Genomic DNA, 14,058 nt, shown 5'->3' with positions numbered 1-14,058 from the left:
TCATTCTGAATCCAATGCATAGTACTTTTCCAGCTTTTTGTTCAAAATGTTGTTTATTCCTTTATTTTGTATTTATGAAACTTACCCACATTCAAGTGCTTAAAAAAAATAATGCATGAAGCTAGAATAAAATGTTTTTGTTTACAAGCAGATAATCTGTTCTTTCTTTAGATTTTTTATGTATATTCAGATATTCATATAACAAAATATATACAAATTAATACCTAAATAGGGACATAGTAGTGTACTTAAAGTATGATGTAAAGTTCACGAGTATACTTGCAGTATAAAACTACTAAATAAGTAGTTTACTGAGACTATAATTAAAAGTGTACTAAAATGCTACTATAAGTATTTAATTAATAAACTATCAGTATACCTATAAGTTCACATTTAGTATAGTTGCAGAACAAACTAATAACATTGATGTAAACTAGTTGTGTACTCAAAGTTTACTACTGTTATACTTAAAGTATACTTAAATGTATACTTTTGTATACTAGAAAGTGGGCCAATTTAGTCCCTGAAATAGTACACTTACAAGTATACTACTAGTACACTGATATTTGTATACTTACATAAAGTATACTTAAAAATATACTGGAACTTTACTTAAGTATACTTAATCAAATGAACTTGAAGAATACTACTTTTTGGTAAGGGGTAGGCTGCAGCAGTTTTTGGGAGCAACTGACCAACAGCAGAGGCTACTAATTTATGTCATATTTTATCGCGCACACAGTCAAACAATCACGTAATGCTCTCTGTATGAGCTCTCTGTAACGCTCTCTGAGTTTCTCTCAATAACGCCATGAAGACCGATTTATTTTAGCAAGTCGCTGCATTTGGATGGCTCATTCTAAATAAACAAACTCCCTGCTGTTTTACATTTTCATTTTTTTCAATGTAGCAATGAAAGTTAAATCCAGCTTTTTGTTACAGTTTTTTAATGAGTTATATAATTGCGTTTTGCTTGTTTGTTAGTTTGTTTTATTTAATTGCATTTACTGGAAATGTAGGTGTATTAATAAACTAGGCATGATGTTAAACTACTTGATATTCTAATGTGTTTTTGTGCTAGAGAAATTCTGCTCTTAAAGGGATAGTTCGCCCCAAAAATGAAATATCTGTTTTCATTTTCTCACCCTCATGTTGTTCTAAACCTGTATGAGTTATTATTTTATTATTATTTATATACTGTTATAGTATTTATTAGTCATTTGAATTTGCTTTTATTTTTTGCATTTTCCATTTTCTCTTTAATTTTAAGTTTTAGTCATTCTGTTATGCGCTTTTGTCATTTTTACTACTTTCATTATTTGTTCTATTTATTATTTCAGTTTTAGTCATTTTTACACTTCAACTTAAAACTTATTTCAGTTAGTTGCCAGGGCAACATTTCTAGTTTATTTATTTATTTATTTTACGTTTGTGAGTAAAATATATGTAATATTTATATTTTATTTAATTTCAACTTGATTTAAATTATCTAAATTATTTTTAATAGTTTTAGTTAACAATAAAACACTGCTATGGAACTCAAAAATAAAAAATAAAAAAATACCATGATGAATGACTTTCATTGGGTCCACTTTATTTTAAGTAGCCTTAACTACTGTGTGCTTACATTTAAATTAATCATTTGATACAATGCACTTATTGTGTGCATATATGTTTTTACATTGTACTTATATTTTAAAAATACCTGCATCTAATTACATATGTAATTATTTTCTGTAATTACATTTATAATTACACTTTTGACCTATCCTTTTCACTTTAACCCACCCTTAAACCTACCCATACCACCAAACCTGTCCCTAACCTTACCCGTATCCCACCTCAATAGCAGCAAAAGTGTTTTGCAATACAATATGAAGACCATAAGTACATCGTACTAAGGCCACTTAATATAAAGTGGGACCAAAGAAAGTCATTGACATAAGCGTGAGTAAATGATGACATAATTTTCATTTTTGGGTGAACTATCCCAATTATACATTCAATTATAAGTCTTATAATTATATATTTAAATATTTAAAATATTTAATTGAATTCACAAGCAGCTTTGCTTGGCAACAAAGTAAGCTTGGTCTCCAAGTAGGTTCAGAACATCATCAAACAGAAGAGAAAGACAAGTCCAGCCTTCCTTCTACTCATTCGAGATGCTTGGGTCACGCACATGATGCTCGCCAGAGGTCAGAGCATTCAATCTGGTGAGAGGGTTTCAAAAGCGTGCGACCCCACCCCACGGCTCCAGCGGAAGAGTCTGCACTGATGTAGTGCAAACCTGTCTCCTCTTTGCCTTTGTTTTCACTCAGGCCCGACGATTCTGCAAAGCATTCTTAAATGAGATAGGATCACACACACACTTAGCGTCTAATGATAAGCAGCTGCTGCTTAAGTGATTTCAGAGCCTATTTTTTAAAAACATGGTTAACTCCAATGTAATCCACCATTGCAGGCTCTTGGAAGAACATAGTTGCGCTGAAAACCTGGACAAGAGAGAAAACGGAGCGACTTTGAATGGCTGTCGTGCGATTGTTCCCAGTGACCCGACAATTAGTTCTTGCACTAATAATGATAGAACATCCCATTATGACTGACAGACATGAAGAGCTTAACGAAGACGACAGAAAAAGCATAACTTAAGGAGGAGGGTCAAATGCGAAGCTGGATTACAAAGGCATGACCGAAACAGCGATCACATCAAAGTAGGCTTTGCGCGGAGATTTGATGCTACGTGACAATGTGAGGTTTTGTTCTGGGAGAAGTTCTCCATGAAAGGAATCCAGATTAACTGGCCACATATCAGTATCATTTAAAATCAAAATTCACCCAGGACAGCGAATGGTTGGAGGACACAGTCTCAGAAAACAACATGTCTTTTTCCTTTCTCCACAGCTGAAGAACTTACAAAATGTAGGTTGATGAATTTGATTAGAATGGGAGCAGGAAAACTCTGTAATGCTAGCCTCGACTGGTACACCCAGTTTATGGTAAATAAGGCGTTTAAACATTTCCCCTCCTCCTCTTTTGATAAAATTGTCAGATGAATCTGTATCAAGTTTGTTGAGTGAGCAAAGACTCGTTTTTATACAAGGTTTTCTGTACAGCATCTGGGTTTATTAGTATTGTAGGTCCTGACACACTCCTCGGAGGTTTTACGTCTGTCTGTCAGGAGTTTGGCTTAACAATCCAAAGAGTTAGTGTTTTGTTTTCACATGAAACACAAAGCCAACACCTCAGGCTTTTCACTTAACCTCAAAGGTCCAGAGTGTCTCAGGCCTGGCACAAATGTTAAAATAAGGTTATAAAATACAGGGCATGGAAGGAAAGCGATACACAATTCCAATAGGACTATTATATTGCTCTTTGCAGACAAATATAAGAATTTTGTTTTTCTGTTTTGCTATTGTTTCTAAGCATGGTGACATCCAACAGCTAACTAGTCAATTAATGAAATTGTATAAACGTCCATCTGTGTTTATTTAGAGAAATCACATACACAGACTACACATCAACGCAATGTTACAACATAGATGATACAACTAGAACTGCTGGAGGCTGTAGTTTGGCACATTTAATTATTATGTGGCACCATGTTCTCTTTGTGTGTCTGATCAGGATCAGGTGAAACAGAAACTGTTGCCTGAATGACTAGGCCTAGTTGATTTGGGAAATATGTAGTTTTTCACATGCCTAATTGTTGCATTCACAATGCAATGTAAGTTTGCAAAGAGGCAATGTATGTGTGTGTGTGTGTGTGAGAGGGGAAGTGTAGTGGGGATCTTACTGGAGCACATGTTGATCTCTGTCCCGCGCATGCCATAGTAGCCTGACGGACAGGCATGGAGACACTCGCCATACTGCCTCATCCTCTCCCTCCTCAGGAACAGGAAGAGCTTGGGTTGGCAGTTCATACACCCGTTGTCCTTGGAACACACCGAGCAGCCTTTACAGATGGGATAAGCTCCATAGCTAGCTGCAATGAGGCAAGACACAAAACAGATACTTTTACCAGCTAATAACATCAAGTAACATCTTGACTTGCCAACACTCTTCATTTCTGTTATTTCAGTAAAACATTGGTGATAATTGATCACAAAGTAAAAATAAAATACTGCATTCAGCTATTTATGTGTATATAACATGAAATAAATGAAGTGCTACAATGCATTTAAGATGCAAGTTTACTGACTTCATTGCATTTGTTGTAAAATATACACATTTTAATAACTTAACTGTCAGATTGTCTGTATTTGCCCTTGCATGCATGCAATCGGTTTTCCATTCTAATATGCAATAGTTAAACACACTGACACTTGTATGCAAATGTGTATTGAATAGTAAACTAATATAAATGCAAAAAAATTCTGAAGCTTTCCTAAGAGTTTGATGGAAGATGTTGAAATGCATGAAGACTCCATCCCATATGAATTCAATATTAAATGCAAGTTTGTTTGCTTAAATACAGGACTGTTGGCAACTCTAATCTTGATCGTGAGGATACACAGAATGTATTTTAAGTAGCAACGCAAATTTTACACTTACACTTACTGAGGTTAAGTGCCTCGCTCAAGGGAACATGGTGATAGCTCATGACTTGTGTCTTGCAACCAAACCAGCAACGTGAAGTTGTAAACCACTACACCACAGAGCAAGCTAACTGCAAAGTGCTCTGCTGAACGGTTAAACGTGTGCCGCTATAGAACTGTCACAGACATTTTCATTGACACATAAAACTTTCACTGACTAAAGAAACTGTCATTACTGTGACACTAGCGAGGCCTGACATTTTTGCAGAGGAAACCATTTTCAATGTGAGCAGCACAGTGATTTGAGTCAATGCTCAACTCCTGTATATAGAATTCAGACAGCCGCTGAAAGCCCAAAACCGCATTGACTCTGAGCAGGATCATGTTGCTGGTAGAAGACAAAAGAGCCAGTAACGACCATACCGTTTCACAATAAAGGTCTCTTAATGTAAGTTCCTTAGCGCCCTCTTTACAGGAAAATGTCCTTGGGCGCACACAATAGATGCAAACCAGAGACATTGCTATTGATTGAAGCCAAGTTTTAAATATCACAAACCGAGATAGAGTAACAGTCCGAACTGGACGACCCACCACAATGCTTTATAAAATATCATGCACTTCGCTGACCTTTTTACCCATTCCCTTTTTTTTCCCATCATTTTTTTCTTCAGCCTGAATCAATAATTGAGAATGCAATTTCAGCATGGCTTATAAAAAATTGTTTTTTCATGTAATAAGTGCCATTTATAAACATTTTCCATAAAATTATACAAGAGAAAGCTTCAAGAGATATGGACAGACCATACAAAGAGGAGTAAAGGTTTGCTATTGAACACAATTCTTAACATTCTCAAATTCATCATTGTGTCTCAGTCCGCTTCTTAATTGAGCCATTTCTAGTCAATGTCTCATTGTCCTAAAAAGTTTGCTCCCTGGAAATTCCCAGAATGCACCTTAAAATCAGTAAGCACTGGAAGCTCCCTGTTCACTTACCACAAATATTGTCATGTTTATGACAGTTTTCAGCTGAACGAGGTCCTTCCTAGTGCTCAAAACTGTATACTTGGGGGCGAAATGAGACACAACCTCATGCTTTAATGCTAATGTACAATTTCAAATTTTCAAATTTGATAAAGGCCTGAAAATATTACTTAAAAACGATTGACTGCTTGACATCAGAGCCCTAAATATGTGATGACAAACATACAGTAACCAGATTCTGTTTTATACAATTGCTTGTTTTTATCTGTTGTAGTAGAGGTAGTTCTTTAAAAAAATCAGTGATGTCAAATTATAAAAATACATTCGTAATCATCAGACAACATTTGTATTATATATATGCCACACGGGCAGCACAGTGCTATACACACAGTCAAATTTACATTGTAACAATGTAATGTTGCCAATCATCTGTCTGCAAAAATAGCCCAAGAACTGTCTACATCAAGAGGAAATACATACAGTTTTTTATTTGTATTTACATATATATATATATATTTTTTTTTTTTTGGTATGTAGAGTATCATGCTGTTTTCATGGTAACAAAAAATAGACAACTTTATTGTGTAGCTTGTTTCATGCCACGTGACCTCGGTGTTTTTGTGATGAGGAAATGATCTGGACACATTTTTTCCCAAACCACACGTAAAGACATATGGTATACAGTTTGAACATGTTTATAGAAACCTGACATTCACCGTAAATTGGTAAAAATCTCCCCGACTCAGCCCACACACTTCAGACCTGATTGCGATCGTAGTGCAGAAAACGGACGGAAAATGGGACTGGCGTGAGGTTGGAACTTCAAAAAGTCGAGAACTATCAGAGCGTTTCCCTTATTGAATTTCCCTAATTGAGGGTGGTATGGCAATATCACAAACCGTTTCCCCTGTTTCTTAATCATAGGGGTGTTATTTCTTTCATCCCACTGTCAGAGCTGTTTCAGCAAAGCCTTGCGGCAGTTAAATGATTTCTTTAACTGCTGCTGTCAACATGAGCTTGAACAAAAGGATCGACCTTGAATGATCGAATCAGCGCATCGATTGCCCGGCACGGTTGTGCCGTTTCCCTTGTTGCCTTGCGTTTGGTTGTTATCAACTATATTGCATGACATTCAGACCTGTATTGATGGGATTGTGCTCTTACTGGTCTAGCAATTATCAATGGAAAGAGTAAGAGACGCAAGACGTTTTTTGCCTCATTCGAGATTTTTGGATCAGCAGCATGTCTGAGGACGGCTTTCCCAGCTCTGACCACAGGCATGTCAAAAAGGAGGCTGGGATCTGGTGCGTCTAGGGCAAGGGTGTCCAAGAGCCACCCTTGAGGGCCGAGTACTTCCACATTTTACGGAAATCTTTTCACCGCCAGCTGATTTATACCTGAAGCTATGACTGGAGTCTTCCATTCTGCATCGTATTTTCATCAATTCAAAGAGGGGATCAAATGCAACCTCTAAGCCAGAAAATATGATGGCTTTCCAATATCACTGTCAAATCGGGTTTTAAAGAGACACTGGGACCCAAGAGGGGAAACAAACAACAAATGGTGCCTCAGTGGGACTCTATTCATATTCTGCATTCAACTCTATTTATACTTAAACTTGAGCTAAATAGAAATTAAAGTTATGTCAAAATTATTGTGTGGCATTTATGCGTCTTATTTGTGCAGCAAATTGGCCTCGTTGTTTAAATGTAAAAAAAGTCATCCAAGAAAAACCGAACGATCCGAGTGGCTTTCATACATGTAAACAACATCTCTGGCTATGTTTTTAAGTCACTCTAGAATGCTAATTATCTAAGTGTGTCGGTCTGGCAGAATTTTGAGTTCTATGTAAATTACAGTGGATAAGCCTAATTTGGCTGCTAAAAGTGCTTTTTGTTCCAAGAATCATACCAGCATGAGCTTTAAACTTTACCATAAGTCTGTCATGTTAACCTGCTGAAGTGTAACTTACGCTGGCAAGCATGTATTATGAATTATTTCTTGACTTTTTTTTTTTTTTAAAGAAAGGAGGAACACATTTCTTGTTTTAGCATCGCACAAATCCACCCCTAAATTGATGACAAACTAATACATCAGGCTTACACTCAGTCTCGATTCTCATCCAAATTTCAATGTGTGTATCATTATTAATAATCCAATAAAAGGAAAGGATAATATCCCTTCAGCAAACTAATACAAACAGACGTTAAAGAAATTATGTATGCCTTTCTTTTACAACATTGGACCTCACTGACTTTTAATGTACGCACACAAAAAAATGCAGAGACATTTTTCAAAATATCTCCATTTGTGTTCCACAGAGGAACAAAAGTCATACAAGTTTCAAACAATGAGGGTAAATCACAAAATATGTAGATGCACTATTCAAGTAGACTGTTATTATGCGTATTAGACATGTGCATCAATGGCAGGCAATTTACTAAACTTAATATACACAATTGATCATAAAAATGTGTAAATGAACAAATAGTCATTATAAGCCAAGACAAATTAAAGCACATTTTCAATATACTTAAAATAAGAATCAAAATCACAACTTGGGAAGAAAACGACAACAGTTAACTTACTTTGCTGAAAGTGAAACTGATGCATGCAATTATTATTAATAATAATTCTGAAATACAAACTCTGCAGCAAGAACTTTCCTCATTAAAATAGAGCATCTGTCAGCCTCTGTTGCAAGTGCATGTAGGTACAGTAATATGAGTTGGCCTGTGCAACACATTGTATATTGTAATGGATTATTACATTTCATAATCAATGTAATTATGTAGCTTTACAACCATATTCAGCAATAAAATAGGTTGCAAATGCATTTTGCCCTGACAACCTGTGCACTCTTTGAACTGCCCTTTCCCATAACAGAGCGAAAGAGTTTACACTGAGAGCGTGGGACAAATGTTTCACGAAACCAAAATATGTAAGTGCCTTCTTTCATCGTGCATTAAACGATCCATCTACAACCTAAACAACTGTTTTCACAAAGGCCTTGTCCTCTTTGAACATCTGTGCTAAAGACACCACAACAACTCCAGTTTACTGCACTCTGATCAGAAGACAACACAACTTCTGCAAATTGTCTAGAGTGTGACATTGTTTTGAGAAAAAGAGCTAACAAACAGTTCGGTCATACTGTCTCCACCATTTCTGTCAGCCAAACATGAGGTTATATGAGGGAACTCAAAAGCAGCAGTACAAATGGATTAGAGGTGAATGTTTTGATTTGTTGGGGGAGCAAAAAGAAGTGTCGTTCCTCTTTTGAAGATGTTATTTTGTTCTTAGTTGTGTTTTCATTTCTTTCCCTCATTCTCTCAATCGTTCGCCACATTTTTCTCTCTCATCTATAATCGGCACATCCCAGTTGACGTCATCTCTCAGAAACATCAAATGACATGTAAGGCATCCATCTGCTGAGAAATATTCATCTGCGGACAATAGTGCAATGAAATGTAACTTAAAAGTGAAATATCTGTCCAACAATAATCTGTGCTAGTTTCACTGTGCCCAGTTTCTGTGGGGAGACTGTGGTTCATTCAGGTAAACGCAAAATTCTTGGTCCTTCATTCATGCGAATCACAAGCTCATAACACAACATATGACGGCATTGTTGGAGTGTGTTGCCTTCATTCAGCTTTGGCTGGCTTTGTTTTGAATCCTGATCAACAGTAATTACAGTGTGAGTGAGATCCAGCAGAAAAAAAAAAAAAAAAAAACTGTCCAAGGTATGTTTAAAGACTCTCAAACAACCGTGACGTTCATCGCCTTGGGCCGGCAGAGCTAGGAAGAAATGGCAAACCCCCACCTCAAACAAACACTGCCAACAACTTCCAGCGATCTCTCTTTCTCACACTAACAAATGCCTATGACATCATTCCTGTCCCTACAATCTTGATGATATCATGCGTCATATGATATGTCAAGATTCAAAAGCTGTAAAAAGTTCAAAAGCAAAAAAACTCTGAAAGGGGAAGAGGAAACCGTGAAGAATCGTAGTATTTACAACATTGAGACTAATTTGATGTTCGTCCAACTAGTGAGAATTGTTTGAAAGACAAATAGGGGATTATTGTCTGTACCTCTTCACACATGGCATAATGCTACTACTATTAGGTTAAGTGAAAGTGGGATCATTTACAGTCTCATTCTATATGATTCTGATTCTATAATATATATTCTATATATTAATATTACACACAGTTTACATGAAATTGTTACACTGTACTCAAAGATTTTGAAGTCTTATCTTGGTGTTTTATAGTTGAAGGCACCAACTGAAATTGCAATATTAATGATTTTATTGAGCCATAAGTTGACATGTCGAACCATTCAAATAAACAAGATGAATCAAACGCTTGCTTATAGTTAACGCATGGAATAGCAAACTAGGAAAAAAAAAACCAAGTATTTATTTAGTAATTTATTGAGTAATTTTAGTATTATATATATATTACAATAATATTTATCTTTATTTTTATATTGTCAGTTTTTATTTTAATTGTAGCTACTTCAACTCAACTTTGTTTCAGGTAGTTGCCAAGGCTACATTTCTACAATTGTTTTTCAGTTTACGTTTCTTCTAATATCTATTTTTATTTATTTCAATTACATTTTTTTTTGATGTTTAGTTAACCATACCAACAGTGCTTTAAACCACCAATCAAAATCCACCACACGGATCTATCAGAGCACAAAGTAATAAAATATGATCCAATATACTAAGACCATTCAAAGTTCAAAGTTATTATTGAGCAATAAGCTTCACATTACTGGGAATGAAGTCAGTCTTCATCGCCTGGCTCGTTTTGAAATTCTGTCATTATTTACTCATTGTGTCATTCCAAACCTGTATGAACCTTCTTCAGTGGAACACAAAAGGAAATGTTAGGCTGAATGACAGCCTCAGTCACAACTCACTATTCAATTGTAATCTCCACTTGTGGAAGGAAGAAAGCCATACGGCTTTGGAACAACATAAGGGTAAGTATTTTTGGGCAAACTATCCATTTAGAATCAGAAACGCTTGCCTCTTATAATGGAAAAGAAACTGGGAGTATGCAATAAAACTTTCAGATCATCCACTAAAAGTGTGCCAGTCCCCACATTGTTCCACATGGCTGAAGACAGTACATGGAAAACTGCATCAATCCACCCGCATTTGTTTCGTCTGACTTTATTTGTCATGGTCATGGGTATGGAAATCACACTTTGCTGAAGATTAATACACCAGAGCCAGAATGGTGGTGTATGGCAAGAGTACGTTTTGCTCTACAGGCACATTTCTCCTCCAATTTAGCAGAAAATATGCTGGACTTCACCTCCGACTACTTTGCAGCTGGAAATAGTCAGGATTTAGGCATCCATGCACCCCCCACCCCCCAACTCCAGTTTACTTTAACAGATTGTACTGTATGCATATGTTTACAATTTAGGGCAATCCCATTACTTATAATGATTCTGCACCATGTGTCTGAGCAAACACATTTGTTTCACTGCACTGGCTTATTAGCTTAGTGAGAGTGTTCCTGTGATACAGGCCCCGGAGACATGGCAAGTACCGATAGGTTTGTTGATTGGATCACTGAGATTGAATCGGTGGACTTGATATTCAAACATACCTTGTAAGCTCGGGCAGCTGGTACTGGTGTTAGTGTTTGCTTGCAGTTGGCGTAGGACAAAAAGGGATTCAGAGGACCTGAGGGCAAACCTGCTGACGTGTATGCTAATACCCTGGCATGGCTTTTTAGTCCGCAGAGAGATTGTTGAGCACACAAACATGGACTGATTATTGTTGACTTGTCTCACTCATTCAAGTAGTAATAAATATGGTTATTTAAGGTAGCCAATAATTTAAACTCTGTCTCTAAAACTGAGCTATAGTGTTTCCTCATTGATAAAACATTTATACATTTATTTACTTGATTAAAAGTCTTTAAAGTTTGGTGTTCATAACCAAAAGGTTGCTGGTTCTATCCCTGCAAGGGATGATACATGAGAAAAACAGTTTAAAGAATCAGAATTAAAAAAGGAATTAATTAATTAATTAATAATAGATAACATTTTGAAAAGTAGGTTACAAGGACAATTCATTGCTCATAAGAATTGTATATATATATATATATATATAACAGCTGAAAACTCATCTCTTTCGACACTACTTGACTTCAACCTACACATAAAAAAAAAAAAAAAAAAAATCCTTCTCCTTACTTATTCCTTCCCTTGCTAGCTTGTACTTATTTAAACAATGCCTGAGACTTGGTGTTACAAGCACTTCCTTTGTCGAATTGCCTCTTCAAGATGAATCGCTTCATGTGTTCCCCAAATTGTAAGTCGCTTTGGATAAAAGCGTCTGCAAAATGACTAAATGTAAATGTAAATGTATATATATATATATATATATATATTCTACAAATCTTTGTTTATCTTTGTAATCTTAATCAAAAATATAGTTAAACAATAATAAAAAAGGCATATTTTCTTGTTGGATATCCTGTTTAACTCTGAATTATATAACATTAATGGGTTGTGAAAAGTGATTCACATTAAATTCAAGTAGGCTGCCATTAAGTATGAAAGAGTTTGCCATATTGTAAATTCCATTAGAAAATTCCCATTAAAAACAAATACAATGTAAAAAATACAATGAATAGCTGTTCATATGTTGCAAGCCTACCCGGACACTTTTTGAAACTGCCTTCAGATCTCAAAGGAACAATGAGTGTTTTCAATGAGAGGTGAAATAGCACTTTGCCTGTTATGTATCTCGTAAACACAAAAAGACTGCTTTATGTGTGGACCAAAGATGTGCAGGTGCTGTAAGGTGCAAAAGGCAATCTGTCATGATGGGCTATGTGTGAGAAGATATGTTTTATGTTTCTGCACAGCTCACTATTTTTTTGGAATGGAATTTGGAAGTCAGCAACTTTTTCCACTCCATGAATTCTTCTCATAGTGAGATGTTCTGTTATGTTCTCAAGTCTGTAGAGAAGAGGTGAGGTGTGGGTCTGAGAAAAGAAAGATAAAAGAAAGATATACACCGAAAAAAAAAAAGACGACGACAATGTATCTTGAATATGAACTGAATTTTTCTTTCACTGGCATCATTAATTAGTTAATGATTATATTTACATTTATTAAAATGAATTAATTTATATTAAACTGTTTAATTTGTGCTTTAAAAGACCTTAAAATGATAGCAATGTAAAGAAAGTGGTACAGAAGCAAAGACAGGAGGGTGGTGGTGGAGCGGGTGGGAAGTGGAACGACTAAAATTACCACACCTGTTGGTAATTTATCACACATAAACCTCACACCTAATTTTCACACCTGTGGCACAATGGGTTCTGAATCCCGCAATTCAGTCACACATGCTGTTCTACACACATGCTTGGGAGCTAGCAGTGAGTTCCCTGCATGGAGAAAGAGCAACGTCATGGCCAAAAATCTGAGAAACAGCATGCCTGGGATTTTTTCACACCATTGAGCATTAGTGGACCTAACAAGACCCTCCTTTTCCACCTGCCAGTGATCCAATCTCATGCCACTTCATAATGATACCAAAGTGATCCTACAATCCAATACAAAGTTATGCAAGAGTGATGTTTTACCCCAAAATAAACATTCTGTCATCATTTACTGACTCTCATTCAAAAATCTGTATGACTTACTTTCTTCTGTTCAACACAAAAGAAGATATGTTGAGGAACACTGGGGTCCAAACAACATTGGGTAGACTTCCATGGGGAAAAAAACACTAAATCCACAGACATTTAAAAAAATAGATTTCCTTTGGCATTTGACAAAATACTGACACAGGAAGTATAAAAAAACTTTCACATGAAAAAAAATCTACACTTAGGCTACATCCACACGAAACCAGAGCTTTCCCTATCCAATCTTTTTTTCATCCTCGTCTCAAGAAATATCTGCGTCCACACGAAACGACACAAAACGATGTAGTACACATGCCAGACCAGTATAGGGCACTGTAATTCTGCCAGAGAGATACACTAAAAACGGAGAAGACGACTTGGACTATGTGCATAAACCTTGCGCGTGGTATACAAATGAACATGGAACAATCTGTGTTAATGTTACTTCATAAAAAGACAATCGTTCAGTGTTTGTTCATGTTTTTGTTGCTGTTACGTGACGTAGCGGTGTCTGACTAGGGGCGAGACATGGGCTGATGACATCTTCGTTTCAGAAAATATACAGATTGGCTGTACACACGAAAACACAATGGCGTCGTTTTCAGATTTATCCACCCTGAGACCCGGTTTCAAAAAATATCGGTTTCACTCTCCCAAAACGCTGGATCTGTCTGGACGAAATGCCTATACGATACAAAATTGATATGTATACAGCTAAATGCGTCTCCGTGTGGACGGGGCCTTAGGAAGTAGTTCTCAACTAACGTTAAGGGCCCAGAGGCCACTAGGGGGCCTTAGAAAACTTTCAAGGGGGCCTCAAGATGACTTAAAATTATTTAAAATATAACAGAACAAACACAGAAAAG

The 14,058-nt window shown here is 36.2% G+C and overlaps 1 protein-coding gene across 1 annotated transcript in view; it reads right to left on the bottom strand.

Annotated features, from left to right (window-relative positions):
• Positions 1-14,058, bottom strand: part of rspo2 (R-spondin 2) — a 55,364-nt gene that overhangs the window by 28,908 nt on the left and 12,398 nt on the right. Inside the window, exon 2 of the mRNA XM_058747268.1 lies at positions 3,797-3,985. Within this exon, the coding sequence (XP_058603251.1) occupies positions 3,797-3,985 (189 nt within the window). The remainder of the gene's footprint in view (positions 1-3,796; positions 3,986-14,058) is intronic.

Source organism: Onychostoma macrolepis, chromosome 16, assembly GCF_012432095.1.
Source record: "Onychostoma macrolepis isolate SWU-2019 chromosome 16, ASM1243209v1, whole genome shotgun sequence".
Taxonomy (NCBI): domain Eukaryota; kingdom Metazoa; phylum Chordata; class Actinopteri; order Cypriniformes; family Cyprinidae; genus Onychostoma; species Onychostoma macrolepis.
The sequence above is the reverse complement of the archived record's forward strand: the minus strand, read 5'-3'. Positions and strand labels throughout refer to the sequence as shown.